Source organism: Schistocerca piceifrons, chromosome 1 (assembly GCF_021461385.2).
Source record: "Schistocerca piceifrons isolate TAMUIC-IGC-003096 chromosome 1, iqSchPice1.1, whole genome shotgun sequence".
Taxonomy (NCBI): Eukaryota; Metazoa; Arthropoda; class Insecta; order Orthoptera; family Acrididae; genus Schistocerca; species Schistocerca piceifrons.
In genome coordinates this window covers 438,716,589-438,739,042 of record NC_060138.1, presented here as the reverse complement: position 1 = coordinate 438,739,042, position 22,454 = coordinate 438,716,589, and the positions used below count along the sequence as shown (strand labels likewise).

At 44.8% G+C, this 22,454-nt stretch overlaps 1 protein-coding gene across 1 annotated transcript in view; it reads right to left on the bottom strand.

Annotated features, from left to right (window-relative positions):
• Positions 1 to 11,544: 11,544 nt before the first annotated feature.
• Positions 11,545 to 22,454, bottom strand: part of LOC124733746 — a 194,415-nt gene continuing 183,505 nt past the window's right edge. The window contains exon 10 of the mRNA XM_047248528.1: positions 11,545 to 15,441. Coding sequence (XP_047104484.1) covers positions 15,078 to 15,441 — 364 coding nt within the window. The 3' untranslated portion in view covers positions 11,545 to 15,077. The remainder of the gene's footprint in view (positions 15,442 to 22,454) is intronic.

The following is a 22,454-nucleotide window of genomic DNA, read 5'->3' as shown; positions in this document are numbered from 1 at the left end:
TGAAGGCAGCAGAGGATCAAGTAGGTAAAAAGACGAGGGCTAGTAGAAATCCTTGGGTAACAGAAGAAATATTGAATTTAATTGATGAAAGGAGAAAATATAAAAATGCAGTAAGTGAAACAGGCAAAAAGGAATACAAACGTCTCAAAAATGAGATCGACAGGAAGTGCAAAATGGCTAAGCAGGGATGGCTAGAGGACAAATGTAAGGACGTAGAGGCCTATCTCACTAGGGGTAAGATAGACACCACCTACAGGAAAACTAAAGAGACCTTTGGAGATAAGAGAACGACTTGTATGAATATCAAGAGCTTAGACGGAAGCCTAGTTCTAAGCAAAGAAGGGAAAGCAGAAAGGTGGAAGGAGTATATAGATGGTCTATACAAGGGCGATGTACTTCAGGACGATATTATGGAAATGGAAGAGGATGTAGATGAAGACGAAATGGGAGATTTGATACTGCGTGAAGAGTTTGACAGAGCACTGAAAGACCTGAGTCGAAACAAGGCCCCCGGAGTAGACAATATTCCATTGGAACTACTGACGACCGTGGGAGAGCCAGTCCTGACAAAACTCTACCATCTGGTGAGCAAGATCTATGAAACAGGCGAAGTACCCTCAGACTTCAAGAAGAATATAATAATTCCAATCCCAAAGAAAGCAGGTGTTGACAGATGTGAAAATTACCGAACTATCAGCTTAATAAGTCACAGCTGCAAAATACTAACACGAATTCTTTACAGACGAATGGAAAAACTAGTAGAAGCCAACCTCGGGGAAGATCAGTTTGGATTCCGTAGAAACACTGGAACACGTGAGGCAATACTGACCTTACGACTTATCTTAGAAGAAAGATTAAGGAAAGGCAAACCTACGTTTCTAGCATTTGTAGACTTAGAGAAAGCTTTTGACAATGTTGACTGGAATACTCTCTTTCAAATTCTAAAGGTGGCAGGGGTAAAATACAGGGAGCGAAAGGCCATGTACAATTTGTACAGAAACCAGATGGCAGTTATAAGAGTCGAGGGACATGAAAGGGAAGCAGTGGTTGGGAAGGGAGTAAGACAGGGTTGTAGCCTCTCCCCGATGTTGTTCAATCTGTATATTGAGCAAGCAGTAAAGGAAACAAAAGAAAAATTCGGAGTAGGTATTAAAATTCATGGAAAAGAAATAAAAACTTTGAGGTTCGCCGATGACATTGTAATTCTGTCAGAGACAGCAAATGACTTGGAAGAGCAGTTGAATGGAATGGACAGTGTCTTGAAAGGAGGATATAAGATGAACATCAACAAAAGCAAAACAAGGATAATGGAATGTAGTCTAATTAAGTCGGGTGATGCTGAGGGAATTAGATTAGGAAATGAGGCACTTAAAGTAGTAAAGGAGTTTTGCTATTTGGGGAGCAAAATAACTGATGATGGTCGAAGTAGAGAGGATATAAAATGTAGGCTGGCAATGGCAAGGAAAGCGTTTCTGAAGAAGAGAAATTTGTTAACATCCAGTATAGATTTAAGTGTCAGGAAGTCATTTCTGAAAGTATTCGTATGGAGTGTAGCCATGTATGGAAGTGAAACATGGACGATAAATAGTTTGGACAAGAAGAGAATAGAAGCTTTCCAAATGTGGTGCTACAGAAGAATGCTGAAGATTAGATGGGTAGATCACATAACCAATGAGGAAGTATTGAATAGGATTGGGGAGAAGATAAGTTTGTGGCACAACTTGACCAGAAGAAGGGATCGGTTGGTAGGACATGTTCTGAGGCATCAAGAGATCACCAATTTAGTATTGGAGGGCAGCGTGGAGGGTAAAAATCGTAGAGGGAGACCAAGAGATGAATACACTAAGCAGATTCAGAAGGATGTAGGTTGCAGTAGGTACTGGGAGATGAAACAGCTTGCACAGGACAGAGTAGCATGGAGAGCTGCATCAAACCAGTCTCAGGACTGAAGACCACAACAACAACAACAACAACAACAACAGTTTCTGATATGCAAAATTATGTGTAATTTATTATGTTTGTCAAGATCGGATGTAGATGAACCGTTACACAATACATTTATAAGCATGTGCGTAGTAGACGTTTGGACACTATCAGCTTCTAACGAAAACGAAGAAGGTTTCCACTCCGTTGACTCTTGACCACATTCCCATTCGCACACGCGTCATAAGACAGAGAATATAGTGAAATATCAAATTCTCTCGACAACTGCTCTTGTAGCCAAGCGTACAAACAGGGCAACGTAGCACTTTTCCTTTAAAACGGATCTCCGTGAGCCGGTTTTCACATAGAACGGTCCTCTGTAATCAATTCCACAATTGATGAATGGCCTCACAGCTTCTACGCGTGGGCGTGGCAGGTCTCCCATGAGCTGTTGTGCAGGGTTCGCCTTTAATCGCTGACAAGTCACGCACTGATGCAGAACACGCCGGATTGCATTTCGTCCGTTAGGTATCCAGTATTGTTTTCTGAGAGACAACAGTTGACATTCAGCATGGGATAAACGACAATGTTCACTTTCCACCATTAGTTGTGTGAGATAATGGTTAGGTGGCAGTACGAGTTGATGCTTCTCCTCATATGACAGTTCAGCATTTTTTAGCCTGCCTACAACCTGTAGCAATCTTATGTCATCGAGGATAGAATGCAGTGATTTGAGCTTGCTGTTTTTATCCACTAGCCTTGCGGTCTTCAACTGGTAGATTTCCGTTGCGTTTCTATCTTCTTGTGCTGTAGCAAAGCGTCCGGCAGTTCACTGTGAGACAGCTCAGCAGTTAGTCTCATTCACTTTGCAGTCCTGCAGTTTTTAATGAATCTAAGACGGTATGTCATTATCCGCTGTAATCGTGACAACTTTGAGAATTGACAGATGATACCGTCTTGAATTGCTCTGCTGATGTGACAGAGGACTTTAGCCCTTTCTTCCGGCAGCTCCTGGGCCCCAGGAGGTATCTATCACAGGCCATGAAGTGATATCTTCCTTAAGCCAAGCTTGTCCTTCCCACCACAGGCTGTTTTCTTGCAGATCTGCAGGAGATACACTTCGAGAAGTCAAATCAGCTGGGTTTTCCATTGTAGATAAATGATTCCATACCGCGGCTGTTGTATTTTCCTGTATGTCAGCGACACAGTTCCCCACAAATGCCTTTCACCGCGTGGGTGGAGTTGCGAGCCATGCCAGTACGATGGATGAGTCAGTACACAAGTAAGTTCGTTCTGTGCCTTTACGCAGCGAGCGAACTACATGCTGTAGTAGTCGCGACAGTAAGAGAGCACCACAGAGTTCCAGGCGGGGTAAAAACAACTTTCTCAATGGAGAAACTCGTTTTTTGGAGCTTAATAATTTCACACATGTGAGTCCATGATGATTAGTTGAGCGTGCATATATAGGACAGCCATAGGCCTTCTCTGAAGCGTCGTAGAATCCGTGCAGTTGAATGCTGACAAGTTTTCCTACGAATATTATCTACTATACGAACATCTCTGTATAGTGTCTGCCGCATGCAATTCAGCTATTGAGGCAAGGCTTCGTCCTATGTTACCTGAAGCTGACACAGATGTTGCAAAAGAATTTTGAATGTGACAACAATGCGACTGATTAATGCCAGAGGATTAACAATCCATGACGTGAGAGCCAGTACAATGCGTTTTGTGAAGCTGTAGACCTTACATGCTGGCTTGACATTGTTCATTATTTGGAAATGATCAGCAACTGGATGCCATAGGAAGCCTAACGTTTTAATATCCTCGTCGTTATCAACCTGTAAGGGTACTCGTGTCTCTCTTAACTCTGAGGGGTATTTTCTAGGAATTCCACACTGCTACTGGACCACTTCCGTAATGAGAAAACACCTTTCTTCAAAAGCTTCGTGAGATCTTGCTGGACCTTGATTGCAGCCTCTACTGTATCGCCATCTGAGAGACAACCGACCGCATAGAAGTCATTAGCAAGACTGTTTGCTGCCTTGTTGCATCTGCCCTCTTCATGAGCTAATTGCAACAGACATCGTACCGCAAGAAAACGTACACAGGCCATTCCGTATGTGACTGACTTAAACTGATATTCCTGCAGTGGTGCAGATGGGTCACTCCCCCGCAGTATTCGTTGGTAGGCGAGATTTTCATCCGCTACCAGAACTAGTCGATACATCTTCTCTATGTCAGCTGTGATGGCAATGTGATGCATGTGGAAGCGTAATATTACGAAGCACAAATCTTTTTGAATCGTTGGTCCGACTATTACCAAACCGTTTAGCGACAAATTAGAGCTTGTTTTGACCGAATAATCAAAAACTACTCGTGTTTTGGTAGTAGTCGATCTGGCTTCCTTAAGAACTGCATGGTGTGGCATGTACACTCCTGGAAATTGAAATAAGAACACCGTGAACTCATTGTCCCAGGAAGGGGAAACTTTATTGACACATTCCTGGGGTCAGATACATCACATGATCACACTGACAGAACCACAGGCACATAGACACAGGCAACAGAGCATGCACAATGTCGGCACTAGTACAGTGTATATCCACCTTTCGCAGCAATGCAGGCTGCTATTCTCCCATGGAGACGATCGTAGAGATGCTGGATGTAGTCCTGTGGAACGGCTTGCCATGCCATTTTCACCTGGCGCCTCAGTTGGACCAGCGTTCGTGCTGGACGTGCAGACCGCGTGAGACGACGCTTCATCCAGTCCCAAACATGCTCAATGGGGGACAGATCCGGAGATCTTGCTGGCCAGGGTAGTTGACTTACACCTTCTAGAGCACGTTGGGTGGCACGGGATACATGCGGACGTGCATTGTCCTGTTGGAACAGCAAGTTCCCTTGCCGGTCTAGGAATGGTAGAACGATGGGTTCGATGACGGTTTGGATGTACCGTGCACTATTCAGTGTCCCCTCGACGATCACCAGTGGTGTACGGCCAGTGTAGGAGATCGCTCCCCACACCATGATGCCGGGTGTTGGCCCTGTGTGCCTCGGTCGTATGCAGTCCTGATTGTGGCGCTCACCTGCACGGCGCCAAACACGCATACGACCATCATTGGCACCAAGGCAGAAGCGACTCTCATCGCTGAAGACGACACGTCTCCATTCGTCCCTCCATTCACGCCTGTCGCGACACCACTGGAGGCGGGCTGCACGATGTTGGGGCGTGAGCGGAAGACGGCCTAACGGTGTGCGGGACCGTAGCCCAGCTTCATGGAGACGGTTGCGAATGGTCCTCGCCGATACCCCAGGAGCAACAGTGTCCCTAATTTGTTGGGAAGTGGCGGTGCGGTCCCCTACGGCACTGCGTAGGATCCTACGGTCTTGGCGTGCATCCGTGCGTCGCTGCGTTCCGGTCCCAGGTCGACGGGCACGTGCACCTTCCGCCGACCACTGGCGACAACATCGATGTACTGTGGAGACCTCACGCCCCACGTGTTGAGCAATTCGGCGGTACGTCCACCCGGCCTCCCGCATGCCCACTATACGCCCTCGCTCAAAGTCCGTCAACTGCACATACGGTTCACGTCCACGCTGTCACGGCATGCTACCAGTGTTAAAGACTGCGATGGAGCTCCGTATGCCACGGCAAACTGGCTGACACTGACGGCGGCGGTGCACAAATGCTGCGCAGCTAGCGCCATTCGACGGCCAACACCGCGGTTCCTGGTGTGTCCGCTGTGCCGTGCATGTGATCATTGCTTGTACAGCCCTCTCGCAGTGTCCGGAGCAAGTATGGTGGGTCTGACACACCGGTGTCAATGTGTTCTTTTTCCATTTCCAGGAGTGTAGTATGAAATTGCAGCAGGTGTAGCTACTGGTTCCAATATGTCATAAGTCTTCATATTCCCTCATAAACTGTGTGTAGCTTTCTTTAAGCTTCGGATTTCTCGCCAGTTTCTGTTCAACCTGAGAGAAGCGTTTTGCTGGAGTGTTGAAAGATTCGCCGAATTTACTTGGCTCTTCGCGAAACAGAAGATGGACAACGAATCTGCCTGTGGAATTTTTCGCTGTGTGTCGCACAAAGTGTGATTCACATTGTTCCTCTTCTTTCGTCATTACATCACGATTTAATTCTTCTATCTCCCAGAATTTCTTAAAGAGTGTTTGAACATCAGTGTTCGTTTTTACAAAGCACGATACGACCGGAAGCCGTGACGAAATGTTGTGCTGTGCCGTTTGATACTGACCAGATATGACCCAACCTAGCTCTGTCTCGTGAAGCACAGGGTGATCAGTTCCTATAGAGATAGTCCTTGATTTATGAATGCATGTACAAAATTCTGCTCCTAGCAACACATCGATCTTTTCAGGGGACCAAAACTTTGGATCAGCGAGTTGTACATTAAGCAAGTGTCATATACTGCGATCAATTATTAGTTCAGGCAACGTGTCAGTTATCTTTGGGAAGACTAAGCATTCGAGAGATGACATAAAGTTGCTTACACAGGAGCCCACTAGTATACAGACGTGGTGTTTTGTTTCTGAGCGGGTTGCACCTATTCCTTGAATCGGCACTCTGCTGTGCCATCTTTGAACTCTGAGGCGTTGTGCACATGTTTCGGGTATAAAGCATGACTGCGACCCAGCATCTAATAGAGCACGAAAAGTCTGCTATTTTCCATTGATGTCTTGCAACCTTATTATCGCTGTCGCAAGGAGTGCTCGTTTGCCTCGAATCACCTTCAGTGAAAAATAGCTCGATGTTGTTGACTGATGTTTGACATTGTGCTCGTGTTGCATGTCACCTGTGCATTCCTTCCTTTGCGCATCTTCTGTCCGTTGTGATTGTGCATGTAATAACGTGTGGTGTCGTTTACCACAGGTATGACAGGTACTGGAGTTGCATTGAGAAGCCCTGTGATCATTCTTCGGACTGTTGTAGCACAAGTTGTTGCACGTCACAACACCCTTGCATTCACTGCCGTGGCTTGTTTGAATTTGCTGTACTTGTGCAGCGCGTGAGGCTAGTAGCACGTAACACATGCAGTACTTGTAGCAACGTATGTCTATTTCGAATGCCCAAACTGTTTGGTGTTGGACGCATTCTGATGTTTATTAACAGTTGTGCTGTGACCGTTGTGGTCCGTTCTATAAGGAGCTGTGACGCAATTATGTCTTGCAAAGAGACAGCTAGCTACAATGCCATCAGCCCTTGCACATTGCTTAAAGCCTCGTTCAGTAGTGCACGAAGTTCACTTTAACAAGGCTTTATCATTGCCGGTAGCGTTATCAGTTTGTTAAAGTGTGCTGATGCAATCAGTCGAGCATTATTGTATCTATTACAGACCAAATGAAAGGCTACCTTAACGTTGGTATTAGTCACAGGGAGAAGGGCAGTTACATTGTGTGCTTCACCTTTTAATGAAATCAACAAATGATGGTACTTAGCAAAGTCCTCTAGTTCCTCATTGTTTAGGACGAGACTCACAAATGGTTCAAATGGCTCTGAGCACTATGCGACTTAACTTCTGAGGTCATCAGTCGCCTAGAACTTAGAACTAATTAAACCTAACTAACCTAAGGACATCACACACATCCATGCCCCAGGCAGGATTCGAGACTCACAAAAATGTTGGGGAAATGGCAAAATTGCGTTACGTCACCGTTAAACGATGGCAGTTTTATGGTGGGCGGCTTGATGCTCTGTTTTGATACAGAGAAGGCAGACCCAGCATCTGACGCAACCTTGTCAACTGCGTTTGCGTGATTCACCTGAATCGCTTTCATTTTCTTCGAAACCTCGAAGGCCATGTTTTCGGAAGTTTCTCTGTCCTCAGCATGACTCTGTATATCATCAAAGAATGCGCGCTGTGACTGCGCGTCCTCATGCTTTTCCACCATCTTTTTCAACTGTTCTAGCCTCATAGTAATGTGCAAAGTGTCCGATTTACCTGTTACATTGAATTCGCTTGCAAGCCTTAATAACCGTGTGAAGCTTGCTTTCGCCACCGAACGTGTGGTTACAACTTTCTTAATATTTCGTCCATCAAGGAAAACTAGCGGCGGCAGGCAACAGCAAAAACAGCAATGAGTGGGAATTACAGGATGCAGGATAGTCAGACCTGGTGCTTCATTTTCAGATGCGTCGTCTTGGCGCTGCAGGCTGCGCATCCGTCTTGCTCCGTCGAAGCTCGTCGCTGCCGTTCCGCCGATGGATGGCTGTCGCTGCGCGTTACTTCGTCGAATCCATCACAATCCGGCCCAGAGGACCAAAATGTTAGCTTCTGCAGACGAAAACGTAGATGTACCGGAAGAAGAAGACTGTATAGTGGTTCGAATCGATTCAGACTGTAATGAACTTTCATTCACAGGTAAGTTAACAACCGCGCGGCCACGAGCTAAGGACAGCCGCGCGGCTGACAGCCCATTCACCAGTGCCAAATCTCTCCCTCGCCGCGGCGTGTGTACCGTTAGGTGCCCTTGGAGGGGTGGCCCACTGACCACTGTCCCTCACGTTCAGATACCTCCGGAGTGCGCTGCACTGTCCAGAGAATCAGTCAAATGTTAGGACGTAAAGAACTGGAGGCAGCGTTGGCCACGGTCGACAGGCTTCGGGCCACTGCTCAAAGCTGCAGCGACATCACGACGTTACTGAGGAGCTGTGGTGCCACTGGAGTCCCTTGGTAAACCCATCCTCGTTACGACTACTGATACGCAACGTACAGTCGACAGTGAATAGCGGGCCGAGATGGATTCCCGTGTCACTGGATGAAAGGAGAAAGAGGAAACAGGCAGCACGGCTGGCCCTATACGCCCTGGCAAGAGGTGCGAGGAGCCACCCACTGTTGTTAATACTTCTGGGTCAGCGCGGCTGCCCAGTCCGAACAAGTGTAGAGGGAGCTCCAATGCTAGAAGAGCTCCTCAAGACAATAGCGTACGGGGCGGAAAGAATGCCAGTGTACGCTCCATATGTTTGGTGGAGGGTGAAATCGAGCAAACAGTTAATTTGAAGAGCCGTTACGGTAGCCTGTTTCGTCGTATTGTTACAGTGGGCGGATTTCACATAAAATGTGTTGAATGGGATTTTGATGCTATTGTTATATGTTGCTTATATGTTTTCTCCAAACATTATGTTAGAGTGTAAGTCGAGTTGCAGAGACTACGTTGGTAGCAGCCGGTGACGAGAAAAAGAGACGACTTCCATCTAAAAACGGAATTTATGTGATTGGAAGGAGAAACAGCATTGGTCGTATTTTTTTGTTTTATTATCCGCAAAATCGATTTTCGGTCACTTAGTGACTATCCTCAGTGCTAGAAGTCAGAGTCCTGCACTCTGACAACTTATTATCGATCTGTTTTATGTTTTGAAACTTTGTTTTTATAAAAACAATACGCCAATGTATTTTAGATGTCTCCTTCCCTCTTCGTCTGCTAAGTGTTTTACGTACATTTTAAATTTGAATTACTTCATGATTCACAAATGCACAAGAATTATTTTGTGTTAATATCTTGCAAAACCAGTAATATTAAGTCTTCACGTCACACATGTCACATAGAGGGCGTTCCAAGCCCTGTGACACCGAGGTCTGCTGAACAGGTGCATGTAAACAGCGGCCTCAGTTTATGTGATCGCTCTAAGCTTGTTGATCCCAGTGCCTACCAATTTTAATTGTATATTACAGGTATGTTCCACCAACTGTTATGTTCATATGCAGGTATAGTTGTAATTTTCTGTTTTATACTCTCTGATCGTTATGTGAAATTTTTAACTTCTAGCACTGAGGATGGTCACTAAGCGACCGAAAATCGATTTTGCGGATAATAAAACAAAAAAAATACAACCAATGCTGTTTCTCCTTCCAATTATATCCATTATCTGGTCGTGGTGCACAGAACACTCCATGGAGTCGCCAATCAATAAAAATTGAATTAATTGTTAAAACAAATTGTATAGCTCGGAATTTGTTTGGTAAATGGTTCCTAAATGGTTTCGAGGACGACTAAGTCAATCGTGGATGAGCTATTCTCAGTGAGATTCAATGCAGAGGAGCCTGGCTATACTTAATATTTTCAGTGAAGAGGACGTACTGCTAATTATATTGGTTCTAGCCACAATGGAATGGTAGCGCTCACAGTGTGCAGTGAATTAGTTCTTTTGGTAAAAGTAGTGACTTACTCGGCATAACCAAAAGATGGTTACTGCGAATTACGTCTGTGAATTCGTAGTAGAAGGTTAACGTGGAACATAGCGGGGATAAGAGGGAGATTTGGTTTTAGACAGCGCGGAGTGGGAGAAAGCAAAATGTGAGAATATTTCGTTCGAAGTAGCACAGAACTGTGCAGAGATCAGCCTCTGGTTAATGAGTTGTGACTGCAAAGAGCGACTGGATACTGGTCGGAGCAGTTACCAAAATTTGTTTTTGTGTGCTCTACTTCTGTAGGATCATTTTATAGTAGAGTTCTGTGACTGTTGTTTGGTGTAGAAATGTGGTACACTGTGGATATACTGAATGATCGACGTAGGAAATTGTGTAATAATGGGCACACTGAGCTAATAGTGTGATGTATTACAATTGTTAAAGTATATTTATTTGCGGTTTGGGTAATTGTAACTCGGAAGCAAAGAATAGTACTTTGCTGGTGTTGTGTCGGCAACTGTGGGAGTCAGCACCGACACAAACAAGGAAGGAGAGAAGTTGCGATAATTGGTGGCAGGCATACAAAATGATTTGTACATAACAGTTGTAGACTAATAGGAAAGAAAAGAAATATAACTTGACTTTCTTCGTGTGCCTCCTAGATGCAGTTATTGTTCAGTGTTACTACTCACAGATCGCGAGCTACGTATCGTCTTCCTATTACTCAATACTGATAGTCTCGAAGACTGTTTCCGCTTTGTTTTCAACACTTGTTGGACATTTCAGTTCTTGTTATATAATTGAGCGAAGACGTACTGATGTTCCATTGTGTACTTAATTTGTGAAAGATAGAAAGATAAAGGTATAGTGTGGTAACTTACCTATACGTCAATTATTGCTCATTGGAGTAAGGGAGTCGACCAAAGCTATGTTCCTTTAATACTTCGAGAAAAAAAATATATATATATATATATATATATATATATATATACATATGTGAAATTTTAGGTTACATTCTATTATAAATAAGACCATAAGAGGTTATAAAAAATTAAGACTTAACTCTTAGTGTATTTCGAAGTATTCTGCATGTATAACTGTCCAACAACTTAAATGAGTAAAGAATAGTCTGTATCCCAGTAACGACAGGTAGAAAAGCTTGACTGCCTGTTCATTGTGCCAGGGCTGCCTAAGGGCGTTGTCTGGATCATTGGATTTAGAAGAATAATGGAAATAATGCCTGATGAAAATGTACTGGATAGAGCAATAAATATGTGAGAAATGTATTATATGGGGCAATATGGTTATTCATTCTTAAAATAGCGGCCTAGTAAATGTAAGAAATCATAAATTATAAAAAATGCGTCGTCTTACATAACTTAAGAAATATATTTGAACACAGAATACACAAACTTATTTTTTATTTATATATCGGCATACATCTTTCACATTTGTTCATGTTGTTTAGACGAAATAATACTCAACACATTTCATTGCAGTCTCACAAAACGCATCCGTATAAAATATGCACTCATAGCATCACAAGCGACATTGAGTTGTCAGTTGAAAGATAACAGAAACCAATTTACAGATCCCCCCTAGATCACAAAATAAATTAACAGCAGTCTTATGGTCTACATGACCTTGACTTCTGCACCGGATTCATTTCACCTTAGCTTCGTCTTCAGTCCTTCCACGTTCCAACACTGATGAAATAGTCACCTCCATTACACAAATATGTTTTGAGGTAATATATATGGGTTGCATAGCACCAGAAAATAAGTAATACATCTCAGTCAAGAAAGATAACGTATCATTCCCATGAAAATACGTCTTATTGTTACTACTTTCAACTTGCTCTTTATAGGACATTCACTGAGAAGTACTGAGTAGTATTTCAGCTTCATCAGTTTATAAAGTCAGTTGTCTTCCGTTGTAAGTACTCTTTGCCTAGGAATCTGATGTTGTAATTGACGTCTCTTCATCATGTAACAACCTCGCATATCCAGTTATCTTGTGCAACGTTTATACTCGGAATAAAATATACTCGATTGTCAAGAGCACAGTGATCTAGGGACATAGTTTAAGAATTGCAGAGAATGTGCTCGGAGGTTGTTAGTAAAACATGAACGCCACTTATTCAAATGCCTTATTTAACGTCTAATAGCACACGGCCGAAAAAAATGTTAAATATTTCTTCACAACATCCTTTATGTAGCATAGTCATTTTATGACCTGAAACTTGTAATGGTTTAGCAATTGGATTTTTTGCAACATTCGGAGACTTAGTGAAATTCCTTATTAAAATTAGTTTTTATGCCGACGTTCAGTTTTTACAAATAGTGTCTCCAGAATCATTTCTACAGCAAGTAACTTTCTGAAGTAGTTACCAAAATTTGAGGTTCCCGTGCACACCTCATCTTCTTTTGTCCAGCATATCGAACATTGTGGTCCACTGTCGGCAACTGTAATAATAACTGAAAATAAGCAATAGCAGCAGTTGCTATTTTACTTTCAAATGACACGTCCCGTTTCAGCCCAGGGTCAATTTCAATTGGTTACGAGCCTAGCGTTGTGGAGATACACAAAATACAGCTGCCACTGGTGGTGTTATTTGCTTCCAGGCCATCTAACGTTGGTACCTTATAACGAATGAGATCAAGCATTTCACAAAATACATTCTAAGTCCGAAGGTCACCAACAGAATTTCGGAGGTTGTTCAGGGACATTTTCTGAATTTCAGGTTTCTCGAACGGTGGCCTGCGGAGGCTTTTTACACAGTAAAAATGAAAAAAATGAAATGAAATGTCTTGTGGCTAGGGCCTCCCGTCGGGTAGACTCGTCGCCTGGTGCAAGTCTATTTAGTTGACGCGACTTCGGCGACTTGCGCGTCGATGGGGTGAAATGATGATGAAGACAACACAACACCCAGTCCCAGAGTGGGGAAAAATCTCCAGCCCAGCAGGGAATCGAACCCGGTGCCCTTGGCATGGGATTCCGACACGCTAACCACTTTTTTTCCTCATCTTGTTCGTGATTGTTCGTTCTATTTGTTCGGGGCTAACTTCCCATGACGCTTGGTCAAGTTCATCGTTCATCCGTGAACACAGTTTTTTTATTACAGAGAGCAGCTAACCCTCTGACAGAACACGCTGAGCTACGGTGCCGGCAAAATATGATACCTCAGCTATCTAGGCGGACAGTAAAAATGTAATTACGATTGATTTGTTACTCAAACTGCATTTGTTCCTGTGACAGTCCTCACAATAATGTGGAAGCCAAAATGCACGACACGTTACACAAATGCCTATGTACTGATGCAAAAGTGTTGCGATGTTTGCCTACTTGCCTTTGCCGTGGGAACAGTTCAGCTCTTCCACCGCCTTGAAGCAACCCGCGGGGTGGACATAGGCCAACTTCACCAGAAAACTTACCCTCATTGGTGTGCACCACTGTTAGCGTACAGCTGGTACTCTTCGGGAACTGCAAGATATGAGCGACGAATTGCTATCCGAAAAGGCTCGGGTTGGATTCCCAGTCAGGTAGCCAATTTTTTCTGCTCTGGGAAACGAAGAAAAACGTGTAGCTAGCGCGCCGAGACAGACGCGCGCAGTATTGAAAGCAAGTTGAGGGCGAAGAGTAATGTGGGAATTACTGTTTTCAACAGCGTGTACCAAGAGGGAATGGGAGAAGTTTGCTCGTAGACATAGCGACGACATTTGCACCGTTATGCGTCTATTTTTCCGTGCAGTATAGACACAAGGGTATAAGGTAATAATAAATCAAACAAAATGCAATTACTGCGTATAGTTTGAATGTAAACTGAAGTAGAAGCGGCAGTTGTGGTTGGGGAAGTGGCATTTCCTGGTAGAACGCCTTGCCTTTCATACACTATGACTAAGAATTTGTTTTTCCGGCCGGGTCGCAGAACTTTTCCACTCCGGGACTGAGCGTTGTGTTGTCCTCACATTCGTGTCATCATTACTGACACGAAAATCGTATTAACCACAGTCGCATCGACTTTTCACTGTTGCAATGGTTGTATGGGCCCGAACTGAAATAAAAAAATAAAAAAAAGAACCATTTTTCTGTCAAGTAGTGCAATGTAGCCTAGGTTGATTTACGGAGATTCGGCTGACGCGCGTTTTTGGCGCTCATTATATTAGTTTCTAGTTACTATGTTGCACGCATAGTTAGCACATTTAGTGGACAATAAAGCATCGCCAGCACGTCAAAGCAGTGCGTAGCCACTGATTCAAAAACCGCGCTGCGGAAAGGCCGATATAACATTGAGAAAGAGTCTGGAGCTGTTCCTTGTGACGTTGCTGGATAGAGAGAGAGGGGAATTACCTCTCTCTTTTCAGTTTACAGACAATTACGATTCACCGGACACGTCGGATCCCTTATACCGCAATACTCAAGTAACATCCCATAACAACCTCCGGAATTTTGCCGGTGCAGTTTGGGTTCACATCGTATACAACCGGAGAATTTATTTTTTTCTCGCGTTACGGGAATTACTCTTCTAGGATCACTGACTGCCATGCCACTTCTTACACACTCGCTGTGTCACGATTCCACCGGTATCGGGAAGCAGAACTGTTTCTTATGACCGTTCATGGAATACCAGATAGGCTGCACAGCCAGCTGTAAGTATTCGTCCGTTAAAACAGCTCACGTGCGCAATCGCGACAAACACCGCACTGTCGCGCTGTTTTTGCAAGTAAATACGGTTAGCGTACGCTTTAAACTCGGTGAATGTCAGTCTCGGGATACGTTACTGGCCGTTTGTGAGGGACTGTACACACACACACACGTGTGTGCGAGGCGACGCCCTGGGGTTCAGTAGAAGAGCACCTGCCGCTCGGCCGCGGGGAACAGGCGTGGCGCCGGCGGCGACTCGGCGAAGCGCACCCGCGGCGCGCGGCTGCCCTTCCTCTTGTGGCGGGGCGAGCATTGCCTGGAGACGGTCGGGCGTCACACGGTTGTCTCCATGGCAACGACGTTTTGTCAACACAGGGAGTCCTTGGCGTCGAGGAAGAGCGACTCGGCGAACCGCTTGCTGTCGCCGTTGTGCTGCAGCTGTCGCGCGCCGTTGCCCGCCGCCGCCGCCGCGGCGGCCGCCGCCGCCGCCGCCGCCGCCACCTTCTTGTCGCGCTCGGCGGCGCGCCGGCGCTGCGCCAGCTTGACGCAGACGGTGACGCTGACCAGCAGCAGCAGCACGGCCAGCGCCGCGGCGCCGATCGCCACGTACAGCGCCGGCACCGCCAGCTGGTACGCGCAGTTGGCGTCGTCCTCGTCGAAGCCGGACGGGCAGTGGCGCGCGCCGTCGCACCACAGCGCCGCGCTGATGCACGCGTTCAGCTCCGGACACCTGTCGCAAGAGCAGCAGCTTTAGTGTAGGACGCTGCACAGATCTTAGCCAAATGACGATCAGTTTTCTATGCCTCGTAGACGACGTTACCACAGAGACATTCAGCACGATAGATGAGGAAGGAAGATTTCAGTTTAATGTCCCATGGACGGTACGGTATCTATAGACAAACGACAAGCTCGTATTTGGGAAGGATCGGAAACTAATCAACAATGTACTTTTCAAAAGAATCATCCTGGAATTTGCCTTAACACTTCATTGCCGAGACCCCTCATAGGACAGAACTAAACGAATGTGCCCTCGTGCTCCCTTATCAAGACGGCCATTCACTACGAGGCCACCATATGATGAAAGTTTTTTTTGTGGTTTTAGGGCTCACAACTACAGTGGTTATTAGCGCCCAGACTAAGTTATGAATGCATTGCGAGGCACAAGGTTAAAACAGCAACTAAAAAGGACAACACTATAAAAGGCACATTAACAGGCAAGGGATTAAAAGAAAACAACATAATCAAATGTCCTTAGACAGGTTTGTCAAGTGGATAAAACGAAGAACGCGAGCAGCTGCTCCTGGGTCATCGGCTGAAATGTCGTCCAGAGTACATGGCAAGCCAAGATCAATACGCAGTGTATTAAAATTCGGAAACGACGTTAAAATGTGGCGTACTGTCAGCAATTGCCCACATGGGCAGAACGGCGCCAGGCCTCTTTTGGACCTGTTAATTTAGGACCGTCACAATGATGGCATGCTCTCATTGCACCAGCATATGACGATCGTTTAAGTGGTGCCATGATTCCATAGGAATAACATGTGATGGGTCTTGTAGTGAGAGCACTTTTTCATTGACCACCATATGACAGGCTGCCTATGAGGGTGCAATGCATTGCTTCATCATACGTTTCGCCTCGTAGAGTAGCCATTCTTTCATTGGACCGTCATGTGATAGGTCTCATGGTCAGGACACGTTTCATTGGAATTTCTCATGACGGGCCTTGTAGTGGGCGCTCACTTTCATCATTTTAGCAGGCTCATTTGTCAGCGCATTTTATCGCTGTGGCATGCCGACTGGTCTACACTTACTGAAAACAAGCTTCGGGCCTTGAAACCTCTCCCCACGGCTTGGACGACCTCTTCACGCCCTTCTCGGCGGGACGAGGTCGTTTTGGCCCGGTTACGGATTGGACACTGCCGGTTCAGCCTATCGATACTGCCGGAATTGACACCTCGAAGAATCTTTCGCTCTGAACATCGCCACCGATGAAGAACCTCCAGGCTCCCGACGAATGAAGATTGCCACGATAGTGTTACAAGCGGCGGTCACCTGGGCACAAGTCTTGTAGTTCAAGATTACTTCCAGTGGACATTATTTTCGTGACGCAATTTAGTGCCGATTGTTACATCGAGTTATTGATAGTTAGCTCTACCGCAAACATTCAGTGTACTTAGTCGCACCCCTGTGTCGGGCTTCTGCTCATAGCTAGCAGCGTCTGCCAAAAGTTAACAGTTTAGCAGTTTTTCCGCACAACTTGAGTTGATTATATTTATTTAAAATTAACTCGCGTCAACTAATCGTCTGCTTGGCTGTCAAAATTCCTATGGTGACGGATCATTTGGCCATCTTCCACTCGTTTATGATTAGCAGCGAGGACGCAGAATTTGGATCGTCGGAACAAACAGCCTGCCCGTTACGAAACCCGTAACATGACGGTCTCTATGAAAGCATATCGTCACTATAAAGCCCATCGTATCTTGTTCTAATAAAAGGACGTCCGCACATTGGGGCCGTCAAATGAAGTTCCAATGAAAGCATAACCACTCAACGGGGCCCATCATATGAAGGTGCAATGAAAATTTGGTATGATGGTGCAATGACAGTGAGCTGCCGGCCGGAACCGCACGACTGCTACGGTCGCAGGTTCGAATCCTGCCTCGGGCTTCGATGTGTGTGCTGTCCTTAGGTTAGTTAGGTATAAGTAGTTCTAAGTTCTAGGGGACTGATGACCTTAGAAGTTAAGTCCCATAGTGCTCAGAGCCATTTGAACCATTTGACAGTGAGCTCTTACTACAAAACCCATTATAAGATTTTCCAGCGAAAGGCTGCCCCTCACTGTGAGACCAGTGAGGTGATGTTCCAATGAAAGCATGACCACACCATGAGGCCTGCCATATGATGGTGCAACGAAAGTGTGCCATTGCTATGAGGCCAGTCAGATTATGGTTCATGAAAGAGTTCCCTGCTAAGACCGTATTAATAAATTTTTGTTATTGATAATCAGTTTCGACAGTTGGGGGTGTCACCTTCTGATCTTCAAAAATGTTTTGCTTATTAATCGTGTTCCGTGAGGAGTTCTAAGCAAAAAATTGTTGAAGATCAGATGACAGTTTTAGGTATCGAAACCGGCCGTCAGTAATAAATATTAATTAATTAATGCGGTTTTGGTTGTATAAAATTCTTTCAATTTAAATGTAGATCGCTCCTTCAGTTTTCTCTACATGCCGAACTCCAGTCTCGTCACATGATAGTGCAATGAAACCGTAACCACATTATGATGACTGAAATATGGTGGTGCAATGAAAGTGTACCGTCGCTACGAAGCCCATCATATTATGGTCCCACGGAAGAGATCATTCACTAAGAGGCCCATCAGATGATGTCCCAATGAAACCATGGCCACGTAATGATTCTCACAATATAATGGTACAATGAAAGTCTGCCATCACTATGAAGCCCATCATGTGATAGCCCAGTGAAAGAGTGCACTCACTATGAGGCCCATCATACGACATTCCAGTCTAATACATTGCCATACTAAGATGACCGCCGTATGATGGTGATATGAAGATGTGCCCTCACTATGAAGCTCACTCTATGATTAATGCCCTCGCTACAAGGCCTATAATGTAATGAGGTATATAAGAGTGCCGTGGGTGTTACTACAAAACCCATCATCAGCTATTCGAATGAAAATGTTCCTCGCTGCGAGGCCCAACATATGGTGGGCTAATAAAAGTGTGCCGTCACTAGCAGACAGATCAAAGTTTTTTAGCTCTTCGCTGTATTCAACGTAGTATTATAAAATGTAATCCAAGTAATCAAAGTTTTAGGTCCTTCCTTTTTTTTCAATTGGCCGATGCGTTTTGAGCGAAATAAATTATTAACACACTTTTATTGAAATCGTTTGTTCCGTTCATATTTCTTTTCAATTTCGTTTGTTGGGTGTTTTATACTGTCGACTAATAATGAAAGGAACAAACAAATTTTAGCTACAGCACATCGCACAATAGTGTATTGAGATACATATAATCCATAAGCAGGAGACTGTTCAAGCTGTTGGAGGCTCTGTAATGGTGTGGGCCGTCAGTTGTTGGAGTCCCTCCTGATACGCCTAGATACGACTCTGACAGGTGACACCTACGTAAGCATCCTGTCTGATCAGCTGCATCCATTCATGTCCACTGTCCATTTCGACGGACTTGGGCAATTCCATCAGGACAATGCGGCGCCCCCAAACGTCCAGAATTGCTACAGAGTGGCTACAGGAACACTCTTCTGAGTTTAAAACAATTTCGCTGGCCACCAAACTCCCCAGACATCAACATTATGGTCTGGGAGGCCTTACTACGTGCGGTTCAGAAGAGATCTCCATCCCCTCGCAATCTTACGGATTTGTGCACAGCCCTGCAGGATTCCTGTGTCATTTCCCTCCAGCACTACTTCAGACATTAGTCGAGTCCATGTCTCGTCGTGTTTCGGCACTTTTGCGTGCTCGCGGGGGCGTTACACAATATTGGGAACGTGTACAAGTTTCTTTGGTCTTCAATGTATATTTCATGTCAAAAGTAATAATGTAAGCTACTGTATAAGTCAATGCATAATCACAGAAATTAGCTTCGCTAATGCTGATCAAAGTCTGGATGGGAAATAGGTTTCGTCACGTGTAGTCTCGTGTCATGTGCAAACGCATTGACTCAATATTTCCAAGTACAGCGCTACTCGCTCGCGATGATGATTCCGTACCACGAGAGGTCACACAGTGTGGCTGTCACCCAGGTTAAAGTGTGAAGTGATTTAGCGAAACCATGGAACACCTAGATTGGGTAGGGCAGATGGGGTTTCAGTCACTATGCTTAACACTGCGCCACCCCACCGGATTCAGCGAAAAGACAGAAAGAGAGAGAGAGAGAGAGAGAGAGAGAGAGAGAGAGAGAGAGAGAGAGAGAGATCACATGCTCCAGCCACTCTCTCATTTGGCAAATGGGAACGCTGCGGCATTCTCTCTGTCAGGATATCGTTTCTGATCTTAACTTTGTGATGCATCAGCTCACACCGTACTAAACGGTGGGGTGCTTTATTAGGGGTTAATAGGCACAGCTCCGTCAGCATAGCTGAATTGCTCACTTGTGTATTGTATGATAAAGAACATTTTTAACGATCATCAAATAAAACGAACTACCTCACGGGGAATAAATACGAAGTCCATTCTTATTCGAAATTTCTTCTACATCGAGATTAACCCCTAAGAAAAATCATAAGCATATATAGGCTACACATGACTAAAAAGGTTAATGGGTTAGTACACTTTTCTGACACGGTGCTTAGTGCACTTTCCTGTAAACTGTTAAGGTATAGCGTATAGTGTGTGTTCAAGTAATTACGACATCGAAGTATGTAAATTATGACACATAAATGTTTGTAATTACTAATGAATACGAAACGAATGTATGGATCCTTTATTTCGTGGCTTAAATTAAAACAACATCTTGAAAAGACTCAATTTTACAACTTTTTCTTCAATACAACGTGTAAATTATTGAAATGGCAGGATGAACAATATGAGATTAATATTATGTGTGTAATTTATTAAGAGTGTGGCAGTTTATGTTGTGTACTTGTCAGGACTATAATTCAGGAGTTTAGAGATCGATGCAAATGGTCCCTTTTCCTTTTACGGGCACAGTATCTGTTTATGACTCCAAATTTGGCTGTGGATGTGTATTATGCGAAAAACGGAATGTCAACAAATTGAGTGAATTCAAAGTACAGTACCAGTTAACACTAAAACGTTGAGAGAATTTGAAAGCCATGAAGTAAATAATGGGTTTCCACATAAGCTATCAGGTCTAGGTAGCTGTTGATGATACCTATAAATTACCTGACAGATAAGCTTAGAAGCTTGTAACTGCCCTGTTTGAAGCTTTATCGCCGTAAAAACTGCTGCGGTGATTCACGGGCGTCGTGTCGGATAAATCTGTGAGAAATGAACGATATTTCAACGAGACAGCTACCTTGTCTTCTTCTGGTGCTTACTGACGTGTGGGTGCCAGAGTTCGCCGATACATACGCTGACACGCTAGAAAAGCGCGGGTGCGAAGGGATGGGGCCATAACATCGTCGTAGACGGTTCATAGAGGACGACCAGATCCTCAGCCACCTGCGGAGAAACGGGCCACGGTCTTCGTCATCGCGACGCGGGAAAAGCGCGGCTGCAAACCGAGGCACAGTACGCGCGCGGGCAGAGTGTTGGCGCCCATTTTAAGTGTGCGGACTCCGATTATCCGTCTGTTTTGAGTCAGATTCAGTCGTCTGCGCCAGACGACGCCATAGTACCGTCAGTGCTGGTTCCCCACGCCTTTGTAATTTGAAATCCCGTGTGGCTACTAACCGGGTCGTTACTTATAAGTATTTCAACTGCTTCTACATTGGTTGAGTCCCAGTATGTGGAGGTGGACGAAAGTATCCCCATAGTTCGTGGTATGTGCTGTGTCAAGACAGCGTTCAGCAACAACATACTTTTTAGGCTTATCCAGTCTGTTGTGACATCTATATTCAACATATCTATCCTTAACAGTGCAAAAAGTCTGGTCAGGCAAGGGTTTTATATATCCCTAGTCTCCTTAGACGTAGATTGCCTTTAACAGAGCCCAACATCGTTTGCACTCGCGCTGGCGGACGGAAATACACACTGTGTCTGATGATCCTTGAACGGGCTGCCGGCCTTAGGACGCGCCAGCAAAATAGCGTAGAAAAACCATCCTCGTGGAGTTCTCCTTTCCTTCTGGCTGTTCTAGAGGGCTAATGGGTGCAGTACGAAGTGCGTTTAGAATCTGTTTATCAGAATACCCGTTTTGTACAAACATAGAGCGAAGATGGCTAAGCACTGCTGATAACTTGAAGACTTGGTGTCTCGAATCAGCTGAGGTATTAGTGAGTTTCGGTGTGTTCACTTGGTTCAGACGAATACTTCTGGTGGATTCTCTACACTTTATTGAAGCTAAGCTGGAAGAGGACATCTTAAATCTGTTAAAATGTATATTTACCTCTACTCACATTTTATTTAATGAACAATAATTTGAGCAATCTGGCGATGATTCTATGGTTAGTCTCTCGTCTACCATAGCATTAACCTTTCTATGGAAGACTTAGACATAAAAGGACTTCAGTCGGCAAATTTGGAATCTAAATATTTCTGGATATATGTGGAAGACACCTTTGTAGTATGCCTACATGGGGCAGTAACGCTACCTGAAACTCTGGAACACCTTAACTCCCTCCATCCGAGCATCTGCATCACCACAGAAGTGGAGAAAAATTGAGGCCTCCCGTTTTTAGATGTCTTGGTACACAGAAAACAAGACGGTCCCTTCGGTCGCAGTGTCCTCCGTAAACTCACTCTGATATATACTTACGAGCTGCGAGCTCCCAACACCCATCGTAGCGCTGTGGTGTGTAACGGACTCTCGTTCATAGGGCTAGAGTTAGATGCAGTGAGCAGAGCTCAGCTATCTTTGCTCCGATTTGTATAAAACGGGAACTTTGATGCACAGATTCGAAATTCATTTCAGTCTCCACGCACTAAACTTCAAGAACTGCCCGAGGAAGTGGAAAACTCCACGTACGCAGGGTGTGAAACGGCAGTGCATTGGCGAATCTGTGGTTTGTACTCAGTTGATTCAAATGGAAAGGTTTCCGGCGTGATTGTGGCAGCACGACGCGTAGGAACAGACTCTGAAG